Here is a 26,795-nt window from a genome sequence, read left to right on the forward strand (position 1 = left end):
GCAGTTGTGAGGATTTCTTGGCAGGCGGTTTAACCAAAAAGACCTGTCGCGTTTAACAACTTTGTGAAAACGCAAATTGGCGGGACAAGATGCGTTGTTGGCGCTGCCCATGTTCCTTGATTATGGGTAATGCGTCTGGTGCATCCATAATGACGTTCTACAGGCGACACAACACATACGCTTCATCCTGGCAACGTGTCTTCTATACAGGTGCTTCATTCTTGTAAAGCTTATTCCTCGTGAATATAACCTTGAACTCTTCCACATGATTCCGCTAGCCTGTTGCAGTAAACAATCTCTTGTGTCAAATGAACCCTACCTCAGCTGACCGTAAATATTCCCGGTTCATTTACCGGGCAATACCTGTCTCTTTCACTTACCAATTCTCCTGCTCTGCTAACGCCGCTGCTCAACACTGAGGGACCATGCCCGACGAGCGCGGAGTTTTATTCCTTTGCGACGCAACCAATACTGACACACTGTCACCGTTCCAACTAAAATGCCTCCCCCTCCCCTCTCTGTGTGCAGACGGGCTACATCTCCTCGCCGTCCAGGGGCATGTTCACCGTCGAGCCCATCAGCTGGGACGGCAGTGGGGCCGAGCCCCAGGGAAGCCACGGCGCGCACATACTGCGGCATCACCGCGACGGCTACGTTTCGCCCGCGAACAACGCCAGCGGCACTCACGGCCCCAACTCCGGTAAGTCCCAACCCTGCAGAGGCTCCGCGCGAGGCGGCTTCAGTGCGGAGCACTTGAGCGCCCGCTACTGTAGTTTGACGGCGGCGTTGGCCTCGTTACCGAGCGAATGAAGGGAGAACCGAAGACAGCAAGAAAACGGAAGATGAAAGGGTTCGAATGTTGGAGGGAGGGAGGTACCGTATTTTCGCGCGTATAACCCGCTCCTGCATATAACCCGCGCACCCATTTTTCGTCGCCGAATAAACAGAAATATATCCCCGTGTATTACCCGCATATTTTATACTTAAAAGGATGGACCAAAGGTACTAATCAAGCAACATTACACATTTCTTTGTGCAAAACAATTTACCTAGGTGACTACGTAACTAGATGACTTGCCGCATACATTTTTTTCAGGTTGGTATATTGTTGAGCAGTGTGTGCAAAATAAGCACTGTCAATGTGATAAAAGTGGCTTAGTCGCTATTACTGCTGTAGAGGCATCACGTCCCAACGCGCATTGCGGTGAAGCTGCACCGAAGGAAATACGTTGTAATCCGCACCCCTATTTCACCCCTGAAATTCTCGCATTTTTGGTGCGGGTTATACGCACTAAAATACGCTATGCCGAGCCGGCGCGAGAAGCTCCTCGGTGGCGACGCATGGCGAAAGTGTGAGGGGGAGGCAGTGAGACGGGCTGGGAGGTGGCGACGCGCTGCGAGATGGCGCCATTGCATCGGGTGCCGTCGTGGGCTCGACGATGACGCGTTCACTTCCTGAGACGCAGTTCGCGGTCCCTTTTCGAGACGCAGGTTGCGATCACTTCCTGAGACGCAGTAGCTATGCTTCGTGATCGACAAGACTGAAGTTCGTGCGGCGCACATATTTTTCATTAGGGAATGTAGAGATCGTCACCCACTTTTTTTACGTGGAGATAAAACCCAAGTTTTAGACGCTATAGTCGCTGCGGTGAGTCGCCAATCATACGTTCGTACAGGTAGGCCTGGTTAAGAAGTGAAAGTGCGTTCGGTACTCTGTCATTTTAGGACGCGTATGGCTTTCCGTACTCTTTGAAAGGCGCTGACGGGACATGATCACTGCTCAGGGAAGTACACCATATCCACCGTATACTCGACGAAGCGTGGTTCGGGAAAAATGACAGCCCACCTGTCCTGAGGCGCGCCATCTTTTGCAAAGCGGAGAGTAATGTTCCAAGGAGGCCTAATCTTCAAACCATCGTCGGTGTGCCAGTGCGTCTTTTGCGGCAAGAGGATCACTCCAGATGAACTTAGAACTCTTGGAATATGATACATGTAGACGCGTGAGCTAGCTGGCAAGGTTTCGTTGCTTCAAATGGTAGCAACAGCGAAAGAAGGCGTTGTAAGTTAACGCCAAGAAAAAGTGGTACACAGTCGAAATCACTGGCCAAATGATTCCAGCCATATATCTTGCGAGGCGCCAAACTCTTTACAAGAGTTCATCTTGCAGTTTTATTCGCTCACTTCTAGGACGTGCTAGGCACTGGGTTGGATGTTTTAGAATAGTTGCTTTTATTCAAATATCGTTTTTTTTCCTTTGTACGTGTTTAAAATAAGCACGGCCTCATGCACTTTCGCCCATCAACCATAAAGAGCCACCCTAGCTTTTTATATACTACAGAAGAGCTTACTAAAAATTGTAGTTGGCCGACACGAAGCGCGTCTGAGGCGTCACTATGAGTTTAAGCCGACAAAAGTTCGACATGAGATGTCGGTACGACCAAGAGCGCCAGTTTTCCGTTAAACGAAGATTTAAATATTCGTCGTCACTTTAATTTTTTTCACCTAGTGAGCAGTTCTTAAAAACAAAGCTCTCGCACTTCGTCCAGTATTGTTTCTCGCCCTAATTTTCCGGCTACGGAAACGGCTAACGTGTTCATATCGCCCTTTTCTCTGTGCGGTCCCTCCGGCCCGGTTTTCCCTGAGTGGCAACGACCGGGCACGTTTATGTGTCGTCTGCTACTGCTGCGTCCGTCGACACCGAGCCCCGTTGCGCCGCCATCTTGCAGCGCGCAATAAAAAAATTCCCCCGCATTTCCCCGAGGGGGAGAATGTGAAAGTGCGAATGCACGGTTGTCGGCCCGCTTGCGGCGCTTGCGCTCGGCCCCCGCAGCCCACCGCCTCGCTGCCTTCTCTTCCATCTCTTCCATCGGGTTTGTAGTATCACGTGTACACCACGCAGTTATCAAGCCGCTATAACGCCGCTGAGTCGCCAACGCACGCCGCTGACGACGTAGTTTGAATGCGTTAAAGATATAAGGCGCGTCAACACTGATATCACCGTCGCGTCCGTGGCTTGATCGGTAGAGCGTCGCGCTGCGGCCGCAAAGTCCGCGGATCGAAACCTGGCGCCGGATGCTGTTTTTCTTTATAGAGGAGCACTGCGGACGCCGCCGACGCCGCCGCCGCCGCCGCCGACGCCGGCGGTGGATGGTTTGGGGTCGCTTATAAAGAGCATTCGCTCTTAAAAGAAACTGACACTGCAGAAACGCCACGACGGAAAGGTGTCGCGCAAAGCACGCAAGGAAAGAAAAGCTAAACGGAGCCGGGTAGACGAAGCGGAAGGACATTAATAGACACGAATAAAAACCTCCGAGCACATGCAGATGAATAAGGCCGACGAAACGAAACCCGTCGCAGACGATAAGAAAGCGCCAGACGACGGTGGGAGCAGACGACACGGTAACGCGCCGCGTCGCAGACGACGGTGTGTGCATGCGGGAGACACTGCTATTTAGAATTCAGTTTCCGGCATTTCCCGCTACCTTAGTACATGTGTCATCTTCGCTGGCAAGATCTCGTACACAGTGCTGGGGCATTTAGAAGGAACTCTTCCCGTCTCCGGCCGCTGCTGCCGCTGCTGCTGCCATCTGCTGGCGGTTGCGCGAGAACACATCGTCGCTTTCACTGCTGTGCGAGTGCCGCACGCCGCAGGTGTGAACCACGTCGTTGGGCTTTCTCTCTTCCGATTTATTCTTTGTTCTTTTGTGTGTGCGGACGCGTTAGCTTTGCAGTTCTTGTTTTCACCGCACGGCTGCGGACCCCCAGCGTTGTGCCCTAGCCTGGCGTTTTGCCACCACTAGAGGGCCTGACCCGACGTGTCTCGGTTTTTCTTTTTTATTTTTCTAAGGTAATGAGACGCTTCGAAACGATATGCGACGGTGCCGCTTTTGAACTTCTCGCACTAAACGACCCGGTCGTGTTATTAGTTTGTGGTCAAGCTCTGCCCATATATATAGGGTATGGTCAAACCTTAGTGTGATAAGAACGTCGTCGCAACTCAGCACTAATACAAAAAGAAAAAAAACGGTGTGCAGTTACCTCACATTCTCAGAGAGACTGTTTTAGAAAGATCTCCAACTCTCCCTTCTCCCTCAAAATTAATGCCAAAAGTTTTGAACCACTAGCGTCTTTCACGTTGTATCTTCTGGGCTACCAGTATAAGCGACGCGTCATTTTGTTTCCTCAACGATGCAATAACAGAACCAAGACCTTACGCGAACACCACGACTCTGATGTCGGAAAACTTATGTCTGAATCCGCACATACTTGCCCTGCGCAGCAAGATGGCGGTAACTGCACGCATAGTGTACTTAGCGATTTTGTAACCTCGCACATCGGTGCCTACATAACGCCTCGTTATGGTGGTGGACACAATTTTATCCTTCGCACATTTTAAGGCCATCTGAATCGATTCATTCACGCCTTCGTATATACCAATAGCATCCCCATCCATCCATGAAATTTACCGGTTCAATTGCAGCTCAAGTTTGTCTAGATAACGGCATTTTCAACGTACGTTGTCTGTTTGAGACCACCTGCGTGCTATTACGTCTTTAACCTTCGGGGATTCATTGGAGCACTTCGCTGAAGAGCACATTTCAAGGAACGTTTTGTTCAGCTCTGAGCTGGCTCACTTGTAAGGCAATGTTCGCGCTGCTTGTGCTAGTATCAGCACAGCGACGTAGGCCTCTTCCAAGCGGATCTAGCAACTTCGCACGTTAGCATACGCCACTTTTGGTTCCTGGTGGTACACCCGTGCGCTTATTTTTCCGTCCCAAAGAGCCGCCGGCAATGTCGGTTACAGACGTACAGATGCAATCAAAAGTAAACGGAGCACTGGTTGGAGAATTTAAGAGAATTTCTCCGCCAAGTGCCTAGCTTGCAGCCTTTAAGTGACTTCTTAAGAAAGCCCTGAACTAAAACCCGCCGGCACAAGCGGAAATTATGCTGACAGCCAGCCACATTTATCTCAAATTAACGAGCCCGAGCTCTGCATACTTTAAACTGCACCCGTACGTGCGTCGCGCTCAGCGCGAGTGCACCTCACTCCGGGGCATTCCGTACCAGGAAATCTTCCTCGTGTCCGAGCCATCGATTGCCAATACAAAGACATTTCAGCGCGCTCTCTGGCAACTGTATCGCGCAAATGAGCGCTTGCTATTAAGCAGGGCAATCAGACACCCGTGGTCAAACAACTGGCTTTTCGCTTCCTCTTATACGGTGCGTTCCCGGCCGTGAGTCAGTGGTTCCTGTGTTGCGCGCACACGCGTATACCGCACCCCGTATAAAGCAGCGACGGAATGCCGGACGCATGAGCGTGCATGCACTCTGTATGCAGGTTGACACACGCGGCCAGTGCGTTTTCCCACGAGTGTCGCCTCTTGCATGCCTCGCTGTCGGCTCTGCGGCCTTGCCTGTTTCGGCATGCAGCGTTGGAAGCGCTTCGCTGAGTCTTGGGGAAAGGGTCGTCAAGGTATCACGCACTGCTAACTGTGGTCTGCATTTGAATTAGTCTTCCTCTTGATTTCAATATATAAGAGAACTCCATGCTATTATTGTGTAATTCGAAATATTTTTTGTTCTTGCGTTCGTGGCATAGTCCGGGATAAAAAAAGCTGGTGACCCGATGAAACATTCATTATTGAGGGAGGAAGGGAAATAGGAATATGGGAAAGAACTATAAATGTTCGCAGAAAGGCTCTTAGCAGTGCATAGTGTAGTGGAGGCTGTGGGAATTTCTAAACGCAATTCCTGCTCTATAAGTGTAAAGGGAATGATTGGTTAGTTGAGTGAAGAAGTGAGTGAAAGGTCTTCCTTCCTTTCAATCAATCAATCAATCAATCAATCAATCAATCAATCAATCAATCAATCAATCAATCAATCAATCAATCAATCAATCAATCAATCAATCAATCAATCAATCAATCAATCAACCGATTGATCTATTTAAAGATGGAATGTAGTGAGCTGGTGTAGCCATTAATACAGCCAGAGTCCTTCAATGCTTCTCTGGTCATGAAACTCCCGGCCCAGTTTCGTACAGGGACAAAGGCTACCGCGAGGGGCGCCAGCGCAGATCGGAGGGCATCGGGCGGCCGCCGCTGCTCTGTAGCCAGACCGGCAGGCAGGAACGCAGTAGCAGCATGCCCGTCCGCACCAAATTTTTTCGCCGCTCACAAAATGATAAGTCGATTTGAGCGGCCCACGACACGTAAAGCGAAAGCGCACTGCTGATAAGGCGGCGAGCGTCTGTTTTATCTTACTCCGTGGTCCGTTCCCTGCCAAACGCGCTCTGACCACGCCCCCGGCTGCCCTCCGATCAACACTAGCGCCGCGGCGCGGCAGCGTACGAAGCTCTCCCATAGCGTGACGGCGAAGTTTCATGACCAGAAAGGCATTGAAGGACTCTGATACAGCCTACACTTGAGCGGGAATTGCGAAGGGCCCTTCAGAGAATGGTTTATAGTTCTAGGTGCGGTATAATGAGAAAGGTCAAACTGCCAACGTTTGCCCTGTCTTGTCGCTCCTCTTTTTGTGAAAGTTTAATAACGAAGTTCAGATACGAACAAAAATGTACTGCGATTTGGAAGTTGGGGGTGAATTTTTTTTTAGTTGTATGGATATTTGCCTGCGAGTGTCACGGTCGGCTTCTCCATTGCGCCTTATCGAGTTCTAAGTTGAGTACAGCATGCCTCGTATCTGACTTTCCATGCTCCGAAGCAACAGCAACGGGAAAGTGTCACACTGTTCAGAGCAGTCTCGGTTTCTCGCACTTGGGCTCGCTCAGTGCGTCTTCCTGTTGCTAGGAAAGGCACACTTGAAACTCCAAACCCCAGCTCTGTCGTATAATTTTTCACGTCACCAACTTCTACGTCACACGCCGTGTTCATTTCTAATTCGACCCGCGCAAACAAGTACGCGCCCCACACACATCACTCTTTCAGCCATGGCTTCTTTCAATCCTCGGAGGCACGCTAGTATAACTCCAACAGCTGAGGGAGGGGTAGGCTTTCGGGCAGTTTCGTTTTACATGGCCGCCATACAAGAGGCAGAGAAAATCGACCAAGCAAAAGTAAAAAAGAAGCCACCTCCGTCCTTGCTTAACGCTGGGACGCTTCTACGCAGCCGGCAAGGCCGTCTGGGCGACCGTTCGATGGCGACAGTTCGTGGTGGGAGAGGGGGGAGAGAGGGGGGGGGGGACAGACAGACAGTCCAGTCATACCCGTATGCTGGGGTTTCCGGTGACAAAGCCCGCCGCAGTGCCCTGTCGACGAATGCCTTTGGATAGCTCTCTGCAATGCAGTGATCAACACGGCAGCGGCGTTGCGCATGCGCGGATGTTTTAAGCTTCCCTGCGGGTGGTGAAGAAAGTTTGCAATCTCGAAGCGTTCGTGCGTCTCCGCTGTCTTCGCAACTGTTTCAGTGTCACGTTGCAAAGGCGTCCCCGCAGTCTTCGTTGCAGCGGATTTATCGCTCGTCGAGGCTGCGGCGGGCGCTGTTAATGAAGGCGATAGTACGGCGCCATGATTGAAGCTCTCGTTAGCCTCTCCTATGGTCAGTAGGAGACATATTGCTTTGAAAAAAAGGGTTGCCCTCTTTTTCACTGAGGCGTGAAGGTTGCGTCTGCGGGACAGCAGAACGCGTAAAAACTGCCGCCTGGGCGAAATTCGAACCAGAACTCTAACCGAAACTCGAGCGCAGATAGGCGCTCGAGTTTCGGTTTCGTGGCGTTTCGCGCCGTTTGCCGTTTGCACAATCTGTCCTCTGTGAAAATCCCTCGGCCCGTGCGGTCGCGATAATGCCTGTGCCGTCCAGTTGCTATTACACAAAGAAATTCAAGGTCGTTCCACTACTCGGAGGTGGAGGACCAGGGGAGTGTGCGAAAACTTGTGGTAAAGACTTTGTTACGTCATTCCCCGTCACCTTTAACGATGGTCACAATGGCCTTGTTGTCGCCGTGACATCCACAGGTACGCGCACGTATACAGACACCTTCCTGCACGATGTCATATCGATGCATGCGGCCTCTGCCACCTTTTTTTCTGTCCCGATACGTGCACATTGAAATCATCGACTTTGGGTGGCGCCTTCGCAACTAACCCTCGCAAAATGAGTAGCCATGAAATTTTCGACATCGTCGTAGCGTTGCGTAAAGCGAGCTTGTCTTCGGGAGTCCTAACCACGAGTGGCCTTTTCAAACCCATGCTCACACTCGCACTCAAAGCTACCTCACTAGGTTCTCTATACGGAACTGCAGCACAGCTTGGATGAGGTCGACCGTCGTTTTCTTCGAGTCAGCAGAATCCATTATCGCACCGAGCGCGGAACGCTATTTAGTATAGATTGAGTGGTCTCTTAGCGTTCCTCTTGCTACGAAAGATGTCAGCGCATGCCTTATAGTTTGTTGCCGCTCCTCATAGAGGACGGCGTTATGCGCAACAGGTTTCCCTGGTTTCCCCTTGCTACGCCTTGCTGGTGTTCTCCACCTCCTCATAGAGTGCGGCACCTGTACACCGAGGAGCCCTAGGAGTTTTTGAGCACGGTCGCGAAAATTTCACGCAACTAACTCAAATACTCAAATGTAGCTCCGCTGCTAAAAAAAAAAAAAAAAAAATCTTCGGGAACATAGCCTCCAATCAACACTGAACTATTCCCGATTCCCGAAGCACAGACGTGCGCTTGACGAGTGTGTGCGCGCTTCTACGACGTAGTAACTGGCGCGGTCGTCCCAAAGGCATGGACCCTTATACAGGACCTGTACAATAAGTGAACGCGTGGTTAACCACCTATATGGAACGGCGGACCGGCTGGTCCGTGTTGCTGTTGTCGTCACGGTACTGGTAATTAGTTTGATAACTCTGGTTTGATTGTGCACAGGGCGTAAGAAGCGTTTCTGGTAACTTTAGTCGCTGCCCGTTCGGCTGTGTAGAAGGCGACCAAACTTCAGTATCATGCACTCAAACGGCAGCTGTGTCCTTTCTTCCATCTTCGCGATGCCGGCGATATTCTCCGTCGCTTGGCGGGTGCCGCTAACGGCTGCGCGGTAGAGAGGGGAACAGTAATTTTAGTGTCCTTGAAGGTCAGTCTGGCTGGGCGGAGCACTTAATTGGGATCTATGCAAGTATGTCGTAACTGGCACATGTTACTATTCCAGCGCAAATCTGCATAGTCATTGGGGTCAGACTTACAAAATGGTTCAGGCTTATAGCCAGATATAAAACATGTGAATATAGAAGGTCACGTGACACCAATAACGCAGTCTGAAACGCTGCAACGAAAAACTATCCTACCAACACATGGCACGTGCACCCGCCAGGTTTTTTGTCCGAGGACGACTAAATGTTGCACGAGCTACGCTAAAAATGCTAGGTGGCATTGCTCGCTTTCTCAGTAAGAACGCTCATTTCGCGCTAAAGGTGAACCTCCATCTTTTACGGGCCACCAGTCTATTCTCAGCCTCCTGTTCGCGCAAACACAAGTTGGGTTGTGCCGGGCTGTTTTAAAGCAAGGACTGTGTTGAAATTCCGCCCCCCACATGCGTCCTCGTCTTCTCCGTATCCGTGGAGAAGGCAAAAATACCATCTTTACAGCCTTCACTGCACTCTGTTTTTACGTCCGTCGGAAGACATGGATTTATTTTTAACATCTTCGCACAACAATCCGGCATTTCTGCCTCATTCAAGCGTTTTTAGACCCACTCATATAGTCATAGAACTCAAACGAGCGGTGTCACTACAAATATTTCAAGCTAATAAAAAAGCGACAAGTGCCGACAGAAAGACTTCCGTCTCGCTGAATATTCGATGTGAGAAACATTGAATACGGGTCAGTGCACTGAACTCAGCTGATGACCATTTTTATCACGCCTTCCCGGAGAAACTTCTCGCCTCGGCGTTATTGGACCTCACAACGCTACGCTCCTCAATATATTCCGAGCATACGCGTCCTAAATTCCGCAACAGTCCGACGTGATAATTTGAGTGCGTTTTCACTTGCGCGCCCGAAAGCATTTAGGCGCGCTCCGATGCGTTTCAAGTTCATTTTGTAGTGCACTTAGACCGGATAAGAGCAGATAAGGACCCTTTAATGGACCTCTTGGACCTCCCGCCACTCCCGGCAAAGCTTTTAAGTGCCCTCAGCCGCTTCTTCCCGGCTCGGTCGCCGCGCCAAAATTGAAACCGACGGCGCGGCTGTCTTGACAATGAACGCTTTGACGCCCACCTAACGGCGGAGGCACGGAGGGGAAATCGAACGTGGAACGGGCAGGGGGCCCCGGAAAAGCAACGCGATCGTTATCCGACCGAAGCGGCCAAAAACTGGGCTAATGCGTTCTTGGCTTGGATTAAGACGGCTCTCAAGCGGCGATGCCGCGCGAAGCGCGCAGCATCCGTCTACCTTATCGTCTGCTACGGAATGTGCCGCGTCTTCTGCACGCAGCGTGCAATCCATCTGCGTTGTCGTCTGCTTCGGCGCGCGCGCGCGCCCGTGTCTTTATCGTCTGCTCTCGGAACGGTCGTCTGCTCTCAGGAACGTTGTCAGCAGGCGACAGGAGAAGAAGACATTTTGGGAGTGTTATGGACGACTTTCCGAGCTGTTTTCTTGACACGCGCCCGTAGGTGACGTTGGCGCAACCGAGCCCTTCGCCGCGTTTCGCTCTTTTTACGATGGCGCGTGGTCGTATTTCGCAGTGCAGCAACGCGAGAACGCCAACGCTACAGATGTTGTGTCTGCCCGACGCTGCACGAGCATGTACCGCGTGGCCTTGTTAGGCCGCGAAAGGGGCTTGTACTCGTTAAGTGCAATGCGGTTCGTGCTCGGGGCGCAGAGTTAAACGTTAAGCCTGCCCAGCTGTTAAGCACTAAAATATGTACAGAGAGAACGTATTTGTTTGGGTTCCCCTGGTACAAGTAGTTTGTGTTGGGAGACACAACTGAGGACGTCAAAATAGGTCGCCTTGGGTAGCTTACGAGCAGCTGTTGCGTCGGCGCAGACGGCGTAATTGCGCGTTTCGGTGTCTGCAGTCCTTTGAGCCTCCACGAAAGCGGGCCCATATATGTATGGTCGCTGTGGTTGTTCGTATCTGTGTGCGGGCTTTCTCTAAGCCAATGGAGCTGTTTGGTACGACTGCTTGGCAGCAAATAATGGTATAGAGACCACCACCACTAGAAGTGCCTTATCGGAGCCACTGTAATTCGGGAAGAACGGCGTGGGATTTTTTTTGTCAGCATACCACAAAACAACTCCCAGACGTGCAAGATTAAATTGGTATCAGGCGTCTTCTCACCATCGCATGCATGCATTTCACTCGTGGCGTTTGCCTCGTCATCGTTTCCATTTATCCAGTGTTGCCAAGAACGTCAAATTCGCGATTTAATGCCTAACCGTGGCCTTCGTACACCCGTGTGTTGGAGAATTCGGCGCACGTTAAACATCCCCAGGTGGTCAAAATTAATCCGGAGCCCTCCACTACGGCGCGCCTTATAGCCCAGGTTTTTCTTCGCCGCATTAAACCTTATAACCAATCAACACTGCCTTCGCATTCTATTTTTTTTAATGTTCACATTTACGTGTTATTCAGCTTGGCGGGATACCGTTTCAAAAATGGCGCCGTAACCTTCAAGTCGCAGCAGCCAGCTGAGCGTGCAGTAGCGGCCGCGGGCGGCAAGACTGAAAGATCAACTTTCATCACACCAGAACAGTGCAGTAGGAAATCTGAAAGTGCCGCTAATATTTAAACAGAAAATTGGATGTTCCATGCGGCCACCCTCATATTTACTGCTCTCGTTGTTTTTTTAAATCTAGGAAGCCTTTTACTGTAGAAGGATTTGCTGGCGGACTGCGCGGTACATTTTTGAGCTTTAAGACAAACGGCGCTAAAAACGAGACCAGAGTGAGGGCAAATAAACAACGCATGCAAGCTCACTTGTTCGTCAGCGCGCGCACTGCGTATTTGCTTTTAGTGTATAGCCCTGTTTTTAACGCTGTTTTCCTTCAAGTTTTACTGTGACTGCAGCTACGGCTTCTGTTTTTAACATCTCGCTCTTCCATTCGGTTTCGGAAGTTCTAGTAAGATACAATGGAACTTGGGACCCACCTGACATCAGAGACCACGAATGCAGAATTCAAATCAACGCTTTGTGGTTCTTGAGTCCCGAAACATACGGTTCTCGAAACACACGGATGAATCGAAATGAAGGGACGTTGCCACTGGTATACATGTGGTCGTTGCGTCACAAACTTCATTCTTAAATTCGACAACTTGTCCATTTTTGCCTCATTTTGAACAAGGATCCCGTGCGGGTTGCGAAACGTCTCTGTGCTTTCTTTGACTTTGTCAGTAACTGCATTGCTGTTTCTTCATGCAATGCCTGACCAGACGAACATTCGTCGAACCCTTGACTGCATTCTTACAGGCATTAAAACTCGTTTGTAAAGGAACTCCGCGCCGGGAAGGTAATATCGGGTGTGAGATATGAGACGCCCAACAACTCGCACCAAAGTCCCCTTGTGGGTGACTGCACTGCTCACCGGCGACCATGAAAAATATTTAAAATGTGTTGCAAATAGGTATATTTATTCCCTCTGTCGCCCCGTCTTCGCTTGGTAGTTAAGCCGTTTTTTTGCACCGCACAGTTTAGTTAACGCTGCTTTTTCAACCTAGTGCTGCCGACGTTTTTTGAAGAGTACACGTCAGTGTAAAAGCGAGTTGGCCTGTATCGGTAGTGCCGCGAGCCTAAACATTCCGGTCGTGGCAGCGACAGTTGTTTATAAACGTGTAAAACGCCGAAGACCTTGAAAACGGGCTATCCCCGCCTTGTGCGTGCTAGAAAAATGTCGTCGTGCCAAAATATATTCTCAGCTGGAGTAGTTGCTGCCAGAGCAGTTTACAGTTACTAGAGAAGTTTGCAGCCGCCAGGTAAGTTGCAGTGACCGGAGTAACCATATAGCAGTCAATTGCCAGAGCAAATGGCATTCATTCATTCATTCATTCATTCATTCATTCATTCATTCATTCATTTAACCATTCGTTTTATAAGAACTACTGGAGAGTAACTGTTCAAATGAAGCTCAATTCTTTGATATTCAAAATGCTCGTTAACGAAAGGCAGCAGGACAGTGCTAATTGTAGCCAGTTTTAGTTGGACGATTGTCAACTCAACGCAGTGGCGACAGATAACAATCAGGTATTTGTTTCAGAATACGTGGAAGAGCAAGGATTCACTTGGGCAGCGCATTTCGTGTATCATTAGCTTTGCAGGTATCCTAAGTGCGTCGTGTTTTGTAACGTTACGCTGTAAGCGTCCATTTCCCCAATCACTGTCCTAGTTGAAGGCGGCAAGACGTCTAGTGGAATACCTTTAGAAACGACTGTCGCCGTTTGAATGCAAACGAATACAATGATAGAAATTTCTCCGATCTGTTACGACACGCGCTTTAAAGGGAGGAAGTGTCTCTTGGATGCACCGGAAAACAACGGCGTTTCACAATCGCTCGTTCAGCGGAACTCTAGAAGGATCAGAGTAGCCATTGCGTGTCAGCAGCATCTGTTACAAAAGGAACGCGTCCTACGTAGCGACAAGACTAATGACGCTACCCTTTTCTTTTCGATTTCTAAGGAACCCAGACTCCCTTTGACCGAGCCTCACCGAAACGATCGCCTCATCGTTCCTTCTCTGCCATCGACTCGGTCGGGACAGTATTTCCTGGCGCCCCCCTCGGTGCGCTGAACTCTCCCCCCACCCGTTTAAAAGTGACGCAACGCCGCTGCGTTGCGTCGGACGGCCGTCCGTCTTTTCCCGTCGGACGGCGCGTCGGTACAAATGCGTCCGGACGGCACCGTTTGTCTCAACGCAGGCGGCTCGGGAGACTTCCGCGGCGCTTCTGCAGCTTCTTTCAAAATGCGCGCCAAACAGCATCCGGTACAGGAACCCGACCGGAAAGTAGAAACCGCCAGCGCGGTATATACGGTTTCGGCCGCGCCGGGTAGAATTATGGAGTCCCGAGGCAGGACAAGCAAGCAAGCAGCTAACCAGGCGCACGGAGGAACTGCACGCTGCGCACGTCTTCGACTTAGCCCGCTATCGTTCGCTTGTTGTGCGGGTAACCTCGTCGATAGCGTTGCCGTATAAATGGGCAAGTAGCACACTCCGCGGTTGTAAATTTCCAGCTAGGCAGACGCATCATCGCTTCTTGGGCTCTCCGGAATGCGCGTGTGTAGAGCTCGCGGAACAAGGCTGGGCGGGCTGTGCTTCATTCGATTGGAAAGCACAAATGAACGCGCGCACATCCTCACCCCCCCTGGCGCGCTAAACAGCGCGAAGACTTCCGGACTCGTTTGGGGCGCTTTGATGTACGGCGGTCGCTCAGCGCCGCCGTACGTTATTCTGTGGCCCGAGTGTCTAATGCTGTTCGAATGGTTCGCGTATTTGGTCTCGCTCGGCGTTGCTGGGTGAACGAGGTTCGCGCGACCCTGTCGGGTTTCTGTGGCGTGGCACCTCGATCTCTCTAACGACCTCGGAACGTTCCGTTTCCTTTCCGCCGTGAGTTATTGACCAGTTGCTTAGATAATAAATAATTGATCGTGACCCCTCCCCCCTCTCCCACACGTTTCGCGCTTGACTCAAGCAGAGGCGTATCGGCTACGATTAGCAGTGTCTCTCGTTTGGTTCATTGGATTCATTCTTTGTCATCTAATAACAACAGAAAAAAGGCCGGCTTGATCCTACTTCCGCGAAATAGGCTGAGGCTTTCTTTTAATGCGAAAACGAGTGCAGTCGAACCTCGTCACAACGCAACAGCATGGTGATCGAGAATTCATTCGTTATACCCAACATTCGCTTTAAAGGCATGCACCTAGATTGGTGGATATAGAGTAAGAAGTAAGCCCGGCACGCCACAGGCGCTTACCTCGCACAATGCAACTAAACTAAGGCGCTCTAGTTTAGGACTTGCGCTGTTCTATAAATATGTGCCGTATTTTCGTCCGTATAACCAGCCCCCTGCATTTAATAAGTACCCGTATATTGTGCCCACAGAGGAAAGCAAAGAATATAGAGTTTTAGCAGTCCATCTGTTCCGTAGTTTACGTAGTTACCGTGCTGACCGGGACACGACTGCGTCGACGCGCGCGGGAAGGGCGAGGAGGCGTACCCCACCGTGACGAATGCACGGGCATGGCAAGGGCCGGCCCGCGGAACTAATCCACCCTACCGCGACGAATGCGCAAGTGCCAGACGTGTCCCGGTCAACACGGTAACCACGTACAACACGGAACATACGGAGTGCTAAAACTTTCTAATATCCGGCTTGCGTATTTCCCGCGCAGTCGCTCGTGTAACGCAACCTTTCACTCAATGTACCATTTTCGAAAAGGCTTTGTGTCCAAAATATAACTTAGATGCTATTTTTAGTCGCACGGTAAGAAAACTTCAATCGTTATAACCGATACCCTTTCGTTGTAAGAACAGAACACGCTACATTGAATTCCTGCACGACCGACCAAATTTCATATTCTGTTCGTTATATTGTACAACTCGCTTTTGCAGTGTTCGTTATAAAGGGGCTCGACTGGAACAGCGTTGTTTTTAAATCAGGGCCTGAGACGGGGATCACGGTGCTGCTGCTTGCGAGAAGTTTTCACTATTGGCACAAGTCAACGCGCATCCGGTAGGGCTACACAGACGTGTACTCGCATTCTCCGACGAGAGTACTCTGTCAGGGCTTCACAGCAATAAAAAGCGTATTGAACTTGAAACTTGGGCGACAGGCATGTGCCGTATGAATGGAAAGCACGCCGGCCTCGTTCCTATGTCAGTGCGCCGTAGCATGGCCCGACACTGTGTCGCTCTCGGAGCAGTCGTCAGCAGTTAGCACTCGTAGTGCGCTAACAGACGTCGTAAGCGGCACAAGACGCCCACGATTGTGGAGCAGCCTGGTTTTTCTAGCGACAGCTGGCACATACCATCAACGGAATGACAGACCGTACTTTCTGCGCCGCTTTAGGCAACACGCTAGGGACTGCCTGTTTAAAGCGGTCTTGAGTTATGCGGCTCGTTTAAGAAACGTTCGCAGCTCGCCGCGCCGTCCTCTACCGGACCTTCCGTACGCCGCCCCGGCCGCGTCCCCAAGTCTGCCTGCTGTTGTTTCCGGTTCAAATGACGCGCGGTTTTTGTTCGTCGTTTCCTCGTCTCTCGCGCGCCTCCCCACCGAGAGCGGATTCTCCTTGCCGATAGTCGGTGCGAAGACAGACGGTCGTAAACGTGTATACGCTCATTTCGACTTCGGCTAGACTTAAGGCGGCGGCTTGTTATCCGCTGCTGACAACGCGCTCTGAAGGCGTGGGACGTAACGATCTTCGGCACGAACGTTCCACTGAAAGGTGCTGCCTTTTGTTCGGAGATGTCGGCGTTGTTCGCAACTTGACTTCCCGCAACCTTTGTTGCACCGCTCTTTGAAGCGCCAGATCTTATCGGCACGGTGTAATAAAAAGAGGAGGAACAATGGCGCTAAGCCACAGCTGAAATTAGCAGTGGCTTAGCTCGGCTATGCCAGGATATACGTAGCGTGAGCTAAGGTTCAGCTGGTTATTATTTTCTTTCCTGGTTGTTTAGGATTAGCTGATTATCATGCTTACTGCTGCTGTAACTATTTCCAATCCATTCATATCCAATCCAATGCAATCCAATCCAATGCTCCCAGCGCTCGCGCAGCACGGCCCTTCAAGGTCCACGTGAAACTGCTCAACCTCGGCCAGTGTAGCTTAAGCTACAAAAAGAGAACAATCACTGCGGCGCCGCATAAAGTAAACACGGTCTACACCTGTGATTTTCATTAACCTGCCCCATTCGCCGGCGTGGTATCCTTATTGTCGATGATGCTGAAGTGACAACTCGCCGCGTGGAATTGCAGATTTTGTGCATGCTAGTCCGGGCTTAGCCGTATAAGCGCAGTTCTATGATCCGACGCCTAATTGAGAAGGGTGTGCACTAGTGTGTAAAATGTGTCGTGTTCCCCCGAACGCCAGCCTCAGTACCCAGTGGCCGCAATAATTTACTTTTCTGCTATACGAAAACACGTTTTTAGAATTCGAAAACAAGCCTTTTGCGGTATATTCCACCATATATCCGGAAATATATTTCAATCCTCCTTATTTCGGTGTTACTTTGACTTCGTTGTCTTTTTTACACCCGCTGTGGGAATGGAATGGATTACTTTACTGGAGGAGGGAGGCTTGGGGGGAAGGGGGGGTGGGGGGAATCACACCCTGGACCAATTACAACAAGGCACTGACACTGCGAAGCACTAGTGGGCCAGTTACCGAAGAGTTGCATTCTGAGCAATGTGTCCCCGACCCGCTTGATATACAGAGTGTAAATTCTTTATTCAGAAGAGCCTTGAGGGAGAGCAGCCTTCTTAGAGGTAACAAAAGGCACTAAAACGGCTATCTGGGCGTGCTGGTTGAACATGATCAGGGGAAAGACAGCGCAGCTGGCACACGGACACAAAGAAGAAGAATCGACACACACGAGCGCTGAACATTTTGCACACGTAGCCATCTGTCGTCCTGGATGCTACCGCTTTCTCAACCAGCAGGAGCTGATGGTGGCAAGGGTGGAAGACGACTCTCCGTCACTCCAAAGAGAGGTCATTGTTTCTCTTACGTAATCCCCTGTCAACACTACAGCATTGCATTACTATTTCATCCTGTATATTTTAAACGTCTGAGACGTCTCTACTGTACTTCGAAAGCAGGTGTATGGGAGTTACGAGCTCGCGACTTAGGTCGACCAGGTATCAGAAAACTCGAGGTTCTGCCTTGAAAGCGTGCTCCACGGCAAGCACAGTTGTGCTGCGGTGAAGGTTGAAGGCTGCAACGAGATTTTACCGGCGTTATAGTTTGGCCGGTTCTGCATCAGAAACGGGATCACGAACGCTCGCACCATTCTTCGCGAGGCCTAAATGAAAAAAAGTTCCTTTATGAGGGAATAGTCATCATCCGTGTTGTGCCTTGTCAGACTGCGCTGACGAGTGCGGGGCTCCACACCGACGGTTGTTTCACGAAACTCTCTTCGAGCCTTTTTTACCGCGACCGCATATTCGCCGAAAGAGCATGAAAAGTGTATTTCGGTAGACCACTTGGTCGACTAAAAATTTCTGATGAGATCTCTGGACGCACGGCGCGTGCGTGAAACCGAACTCCCATCGTGTGAAAACAGTTTCTTGAAAATCGCGAAAAAGAAACGGTTCTCGGTAAGACACACGCATCGATCATGAAGGAGTACCTTTACCGTTATCTCATAAACCAGGTAGTATCGGTGTACATTTAGATGGTCCGTAGACGCGTTGAGGTAGTGCGTGAAATCCTGTAGCATGGGCTAGTTCTTCGTTTGCGATTTGGATGTTTGAAGGTTTGCCGATCGACTGGACGCACTTTCACCGAAGGTTGAACGCACTTTTAGCTTTCGCGCTTCTCTGAACTCTCTTTAGGAAGGGATTGTAATTTATATTATTTCTCGTTTTAAACACGAGGATAACGCAGGAAATAGCTTTTTTTTTAGGTCATTTGTGTTCAGAACCAACATACTTTAAACGACATAGTTAGGAGCGTTTTTTTTAGCGTGCTTCCTATAGCAAGAGTCAACAAAGACTTGGTGCCCGGAACGAACTCGGGAGCGGTTGCACTGCGTGCCAAACATAACACGTGGGCCTCGTCTCTGTTTAAACTTGCGCCGCGAAGCCGCAGTCAAGGATTTCGCGCGCATGAATCCTGTTCGCGACAACTGAAGGGCCTCATAATGCCCCGGCCACTCAAAACACGCAGCCACAAACCAAGAGAACGAGAACCTGGCGACCTTTCTGCATAGTAAAAAAAGAAACAGTAGGCTGTTTAATATACATACGATGCACATTTTTTTTAAAAGTGAAAGTTTATTTCATAAAGGCAACACAAACAGACGCGGGTCCCAGAGTCGAGCGACTGAAAGGGGACCCTCGATTATGAATACATACGATAATCGCATGGAAGTAGCGATTGGGCTCAAGAGCCCATTGGATGATTACGCAGTGTAAAATGACAAGGAAAATTAGCCTATCGTATACAGACACTCAAAAAAGTAGCCGGACCTAATCAAAGAAGTAGTTCAATCAATTTGTGAATAACAAAATAGGAAACAAAGTCGTATGATAACACCAGGAAAATACGCCATAGATAAGAACAAAAAAAACAAGGTATTTATTACAGCAAAACAAATTCTCTGAGATTTTTTTAAAGCAAGTTAGGGACGGGAATGCTTTAATAGCCATTGGTAAATTATTCCAAAATGTGGCAGCTGCAAAACAAGTGGTTTTCTTTCGGTAATTAGTGTGAACAGTCGGCGGTAAGAAATTGTTATTGCTTGAAAACCTAGTGGCGCTTTTGCCGCGCAAAATATTAACATCGATAAGGTTATATGAAAGGTTGAAGTGCAGCAATTTGTAAAAAAAGAAAAAAAAAACATTAAGCAGTATCTGGCAATGGAATTGGTTGAATTTTGGGTAATTGCGTTCACTCGTGGAGCAAGAGTTAAAAAATGCCATAGGAAGCTGTGGACAAGGCTGATTTTAGGTTACACGATTTGGTGTAAAGTGCAAGCTTTAGGGGTTCCTTGTTTTCTATTTGCGAGCGTTTTTTTTATCAAGTGCATTTGCAGCTGGCTATGCTTGGAAATGGTGGCCTGTTCGGGCATCTCAATTACTTTAATTCAGTCATGCGCAGCTTTCTAACCTTTCTTACCTTTTAACGGCAGTGATGTACGTGACGAACTGACGAGGACTCTCAAACAAGCTCACGTGATACTATATCCTAAACGCTTGTGGCTCGGTTACGTGCACAGTATATCCTCGTTACAACGAAAACGGTTTATTCGAAATTGCGCTTTATCGATATTTCGCTTTATTCGATATTTCGCTTTATTCGAAATTTCGCTTTATTGGAACTTTCGTTTTATTCGAATCTCCAATTCAGTACATGGAAAGCAAGAATTAACTTCGGTTTTAATGAAGTACTGCATATAAGGAAGCCATTTTTATGTTCCGAGGGCGTTTTTACGAACCTCTAGTGTACTTAACATAGGTCCGTTGCAACGGCACTTCGTAATAAGCAGATTGCAACTCTCTAAAGCTCGATGTATTGCCTACATTCGGAACACGCGGGGCTCCGCCTTACAAAAGGCTGTTATCATCACCCTCGATCCTAGAACGCACGCATGCAATCTCACAAATTTTCCACGAGCATTGCGATTGGGTGCAACTTGAAACGTACTCGGAAAACACATCACGTGCAGTCTCCGAATCTGGCAACACCTTCAATAGCATTAGGTCAAGATGGGATTGCCTGTGCCCCATATTGTCTACCCCCGCGACGGTCCCTTAAAGACAGCTCACAGTAAAGTGAGGTAATTATAGACTCGCCCTTCTATGCCTCTCCGGTGCCGTCCAATCATCGTTCTAGGGGAGCCGTAATCACAAGACAAGTAGACAAGCAAATTGACTGTACTGTCGGAGATGGAAGTGCTTTTAGTGGAAGCGATTGCAAGCCAATTGACCTCACTACAAAGGATGGACGTGTTTTTAATGGAAGCAATTGCTTTAGAAGATTAGGGCTGGTTGTACGTATAGCGAACTAAGAATAAACCTTCTAACCTGAGACAGGTATCGGCGTCACGCACTACGCTACTTTTGAGTGATACGAATCTTTTTAAAGAAGTATCCAACAAATACATAAATAAAACAGGGGTGCACTTAGAAGGAAAACGGTTGTCATACCTCGTCCGTTTTTATTATGCGCAATTTCGAGCCGATAGGCACCGTTCCGTCTTCCGGGAGCTCGTATCATTGAATTACCGGTTTAATTTAGCCTACGCCATATTCACGCGTCGTGCATCCCTGCGGGCAGCTGTAAAACGCTCACTTCTCGATATAAGCTGCCTAACTGCCGCCCGTGCAATTGTGTTTTACAGCAACACCGATGTTGGTGGGCTAACGGGCGTATTTCCATCGCAGCCAAAAGCGTCGAGGTGATTATCCGGTACGCACCTCTGCGTTCTATATACATAACGCCCATCGCCCAGCTCGAGAGTTCGCAGACGCCTTGGTTAGTGTCGTGATTATAGAGCCCGTAGTTTTGCCTCACGCCACGCCGCACCCTCTCGGTGACCCGCATGCCACGGGCTAACGGAACGTCTCGGTACTCTACCTTTGAATAGCTGAGGCCGTCGCGTGGTTATGCCCGGAGAGGAAGGGTGCGCGAGACTGGCATGAAATGAACCACACTGGGGTTTTAAAGTACTGCGGGCGAGCCAAATCACTCGGAAGGAAACTGGTTCGTTGAGCGACGGCGTTAATGGCGTGTGTACGGCGATGCGGGCGCGGTTGTAAGTACGAAAGAAAGAAAGAAAGAAAGAAAGAAAGAAAGAAAGAAAGAAAGAAAGAAAGAAAGAAAGAAAGAAAGAAAGAGAAAAAGAGAGAAAGAAAGCAAGAGAAAAAGAGAGAGAAACAAACGAACAAACAAAAGAAGATAGTAAATGGCACATCCGCGTCGCAGACGACAACGACCGCACCTGAGACAGCGACGCGGTGGCGTGATTGTTGAAACGCCGACACTGGTAGCGGTCGTGCCCTGAATCGTTTTCCCGTTTGTTACCCTGTTCCAGGATACGGACGGGTTTGTTTTTCGTCGCGAAACGAGACGGGGACAAATGACGACCCGCTTGCGGCGCCGGTCTGAGTTGTATTGTATGAGCGTGTACGTGTCGCGTTGTATTCGATCGCAAAGCTCCAGCGTTCGCAGCGCGGCTTTACAAATTAAACGAAAACATGTCGGCACGAGCTTCTCCAACAGCAACAGAAACAAAACATCCCAGCAGATGGCGCGCAAGCAACGCGAATGCGGAAAAATTGAATTTTCGAATTGCATTGAACGAACTTGTCTTGCATTCTTCGTGCGAGCAGTGAGAGAGGAGACGAGGAAAACGTGAGGGGTGGAAGGGGAGAGATGACGGCGTTTGCAGCGAAGCAAGCACATACGCGGACATTCGTTCTCCGCTAGCTTCCGCCAATGTTTTCACCCTCTGACCCAGTCGCTCCTGCCTGAAAGAGTTTAAGGTATCGGACAGGAAGAAAAAAAGAAAACAGATAACAGCTAAACTTTCGCAATGGACCAAGATGGGATCTGGGGCGTCTGCCGACGCAGACGGGGTAGCGGGTTAGCGGAGAAAGGCCAAAGGAAGTGAAAAGAAGCCTCATCCCAGTGAACCTCTCGCTGTTTTCTTTTCCCGTGTGTTTAGGCCGCGTCTCGGCCGAGCGGTTTATAGCATCCACCGAGTTAGAGGGACGCGCGTTTCCTCCGGAGAAGCGGAGGATGGAGGAAGGGAGGCTCAAGAGGAGGATGGGCTGTGTTTATGGCCTTTCGCCCTTGGGCGGCGGAGTTGCAGCAGCTCCGCGCTAACGCGAACGCTCTTCATACAGTGCGGGAAGGAACAGGCGATCCCCCCTGGCTCGCTGCAGGCCAAATCATCTCCCCGTACAGCCGCAGACGGTGTTTCTAAAACGCCCTGTGTTTACTTGCTATTCTGTTGCGCGCGCTGTTTGACCTGCTTGCTTGGAGCGGCGGACGCCTCTTTCGGCGCGCGGAGAGCTCCAACCTCTTCCACGAAAAGGAAGAAGAGAGAGCTCCGCATCTTCTTCGGGGCCGTGCCGGATGCTGCGTTGATGTTTTCTAATGAGGAACGCGGGGAAGAGAGTTTGCCGGGCTGTAGCACTGTTTAACTGCACTTGAACCCCGTTTGGAGGAACGGTTATCTTTCGCAAAACATTCCCCACCCCCCCCCCCCCCCCCCAAAAAAAAAAAAAAAGCACGAGTCGATATGCTATGCCCAGTGGCCGCGGCGACCCCCCGCAGAGATTGCTTTGTTGTGTCTAGGAAAAGGGGCGGACTGAGCTTCCTGGCGTCTTTGAAGAACAAAATTCGATTCGCCGAGCTGGCGGAACGGCGGAATTTCGATGCTGTTACCTCAGGAAGCGAGGTGGGTGTATTTCCCAAGTGCACGTCGGCGTGGCCTGCGCGCGAGGACGGGTTGGTTTTTTCGGCGTGTAAGTGTTTCCTGTTTGTGCGCTCACCCTAACATTCGGTTCCGGTGGAGGTGAAACAGTTTCGTTTACCGGGCACGCGAAAATGTGACGCGCCTGTTTCTGCGGCCGTGACGCGGCGTTTATTTCAATCGCAGGGCCGTTCGGAAGGAAATGAAATAGTTGCTTTACGTGTATTTGTTTCTTACCACGTTGTGCGCTACGTCGTTCGTTTACCGCTTAGACGCGTACGTCTTCCTGGAATTGAGCTTAAAGAGGTTTTTGATTTTACAGAGCGGGACGAAGTACGTTTGACGAAGTGTAGTTTTTACTTGTTGAACACACCCTTACTGCCATCTCATCGGTATCGCCTTTCATAAGAGACGTAATTGGTATTTCGAGCTTCAAGGCGGACTTGTCGTCCGCTCGACTGGATTAGAAAATATGCATAGATTCAGAGAATTGTCTAGTAATGCCTAAGCATTATTGCACTCCTTGTCTTCCTTGTCGGTTTTTATAGCTGTATTTCTCATTGAGCAGTGACACGGTGGGTGATTTTATTATTTCTTTAATTTTATTATTTCTTTCTTTCTTTCTTTATTAAATCTTTCTTTTTGCCGATGATGTAAATATACTCTGTTATAACAATTGAGTGTCTGAACTTCGCCACTTGTGTATTTTTCTGTAGATGCATGGGCTTAGTGCACGGTTGGTCCGTCCTTGCGATTATTTTAAAGCGAAGCTTTCAACCTCTCGCCGATAATGTCCGTGCGCAAAAACGCACTGCGGGAAAGCTAACTTTCCCCACACTTACGATTATTGTTGGTGTAGTGTAGAAAAATGAAACGCTTCCCTGCAAAGCTTGGCGATAGTTCTGTTAGGCCCGCTCCGCTAAAGGTGGACGTGCAGCAGATGGAGCAGGTGGCGCAGGCGGGCGACGACGTCAGGTTGTTAGGTGAGCGTCGACAGCCGTTACCCACAGCTCGACATACGATGAGAAAGACGTTGCTCTGCAGCGCGTAAGGTTGTGAGCCGTCAGACGTTAGCCCTAACGTAGCATTTTGAGGTTTAGGAACGTTAGACCTAACGTCACATTTTAGCGTTTAACCCCTTGAATCGGCCCCCACCCACTCGAAAAAGTACTCACTGTACACGCCGAGCAGCAGGTACTGATTCACTCCGTAGACCCCAAAACACAAACGTTAGGCCTATGGAGTGCATACGCGAGAGTTGCTGCGGTTATTCTAAAACAGTGGCGCACACCTCCAGAGTTGCACATACTCGCAGAGTGGGATTGGTCAACCAGGGAATCCATCACGAGAAAGCTTCGCGTTCAACTATCGTCATCGTTAGACGGGAGGGGTGCGCGATTTTTTATTCCTGTCTCCGGCGTTCTTCCCGGGGCTCTTTTTAATTTTTGTCCTCGATTTGTGGAAGATGCATATTGTGGATTTGTGGGAAAGATGCATATTTCTAACTTCGTAAGCGAATTTTCATCACTGCATTCTACTTTTTGTATCTTTTGATGTTTTGATATTCCGTTCTACCAATTATCTCCATGTACGCTATCGTAACGATTACATGTGTCAACTCCGCCAATTTAGCAGTATTTTTGCGCCAGCGCAGGGTGTTGCACGGTTGAGGCTGTATACTCGGCAAAGAATGCTGCGGATTAGAAGGAACGCTCGTTTCTGTGTTTATGTATAGGCCCATCGCATACAGTAGGCACTCGATAAACGGAACTTCAAGGGACCGAAAAAATTAGTTCCGTTTAACAGGAGTTCCGTTTACCGAGATTGATGTGTGAAAGTACAAATTTATGTGTGTACACACTCTTAATAGCATTTCATGAAACTCTAAGCGCTACGAGGGGAATATAGCTAGTCTTTCAGAAAGAAAGGAAACTACGAGAGCTTTAGGCACAGCATCCACAAAGTTAATTTTGCAAGAATGAGTCTCTGTGCACTACAAATTGCGTCAATTATTTTTGTTCGAGTCTTTGCAACTGCATCTTCACGGAGGCTAGAGGCCTCAACTTCGCGAGGGCTTACGAGCCGCCGTATTTAGAAGACGGTAACGCGGTAATGAAGCGCGAATAACACCATACGATGGCACGAACGAGGCGGCAGGAGCTGAGCCCTGGCACCTCGCCGTCTTGAATAGAGGCGGAACGACCGGAACAAGAACTGCGATGGTACATTCGTCGCGCTAACACGGCTGACTTCTAAGGGTACGAGTCTCACGAGGCCAACGAGGTTAAAAACAAACAAACAAACACACAAGAAAAACGAAACAGCCGGAACCGGAAACGCTCATTCTTATGACAATGGGCGTGAAAAGAAGTTCCATTTCCAGTTCGGTTTACACGGTGACGCAGAAATTTTAGTTGGGATTACCGAAAGTATTTTTACGTTATCCGAATACAAAACCAACAAACTTACGGGCTCGTGTTCCTTCCGTTCAAACGGTACTTCCTTTTAACCGATTTGCGTTTAATGGAGATTCTACTGTGTATTCCGCGTCATCATCCTGAAGCAGGAGTTGTGAAGGAACGATCAAAGACGACTGCCGGGCGTGACTTCCCCTGGCGTTTCAGCCTCGGCCTCCCTGCGCTTTCCTCTCGTGTTCGGTATTGCGCGGCCTTGTTAGCGCTGTGATTAATTGATGCTCCTTCGAGGGGCGCCCGATGGGCGCGTCTTTTTTTAATTTCCTTTGCACCTCCTTTATTTCGCAGCCTAGCAAACACCTTCCGAACGTGAAACCTTCTGACCTCGTGGCATAAAAACCATTACGAGGATCACGGCCCCTTCGCATTCGTACAACCATTACAGAGCAGCTGGGCTAACTAAGGTCGGAGGGGGCGGTCTTTAGGTGATAAAAATCTGGGAGTGGCCGGGAGGTTGGTTGGCGCCCTTGTTGAGATAACAGGGCCTAGCTATTTGCGGAGCCTTCTGCTGAAGGTCGCTCCGAGCCTTGAGCGGCCGTCTTAAAATCAAGAGAGAAGATCCGGGAGTGTTACGATGCGAAGATTTTAAGGAGGCTTGTTCGCACAGTCGCACGGTCGTGTTGAAAGCGTTGGCGTAAGCTCTGAGGACTTCTTATTAGGCACGTTTGTTATAGTGATTTCTTACCCTGCATTTGTGCATAGTGGTGAAGCCGACTTTAAAAAGACTCGGTCTACAACTTTGTCTAGGGATACGTGGGGTCTTTATACTTTGATCCAAGACTGCTTAGATTGCTCCCGGTTAACTTTCTCGCCAACAGTGCGTTTGTATACAGCCGTGGTACACAACTAGTCATTGGTAGGCAAGTCTCTGAATTTCTGTTGGGGGTGCTTGGCTGAGCGGCATCATATTTTTCAAACGCGAAGCGCAATTTGGCGGGTTTCTTGGCGTCGAATTTTGTGGCGTCACTTTTTCTGAAAATAAATGTCCAGCTATTGCGGCCGTATGTTTGCGGATACGCGGCAGTAACCACAGTGCCTGCAAACGGAAAGATCACAGCAGTCTCGCCAAATCGTCCTTCAGTGTCGAGAAATTGGTTCGCACTTGTCAACTTCCTTTCACGGATGAGAAACCCCGGACCCAACCGAGACGAAGCGTAGGTGCACAAATCGGCGATTAAATATTTGTTAATTTGAAGTACAATTTGCAAGCATCTTTTGGCAAAGAGAAGGGTCAAGTCTAGGTAGA

The 26,795-nt window shown here is 49.5% G+C and overlaps 1 protein-coding gene across 3 annotated transcripts in view; it reads left to right on the top strand.

Annotated features, from left to right (window-relative positions):
- Adamts-a (ADAM metallopeptidase with thrombospondin type 1 motif A) overlaps positions 1-26,795 on the top strand; it is a 379,948-nt gene that overhangs the window by 248,371 nt on the left and 104,782 nt on the right. For all 3 annotated transcript variants that reach the window (XM_077689813.1, XM_077689812.1, XM_077689814.1), the window contains exon 3: positions 529-700. In XM_077689813.1, the coding sequence (XP_077545939.1) occupies positions 529-700 (172 nt within the window). The remainder of the gene's footprint in view (positions 1-528; positions 701-26,795) is intronic.

The sequence above is a fragment of the Haemaphysalis longicornis genome, unplaced genomic scaffold (genome assembly GCF_048455015.1).
Source record: "Haemaphysalis longicornis isolate Haplotype H1 unplaced genomic scaffold, Haemaphysalis longicornis Haplotype H1 scaffold_10, whole genome shotgun sequence".
In the NCBI taxonomy this organism is placed as follows: Eukaryota; Metazoa; Arthropoda; class Arachnida; order Ixodida; family Ixodidae; genus Haemaphysalis; species Haemaphysalis longicornis.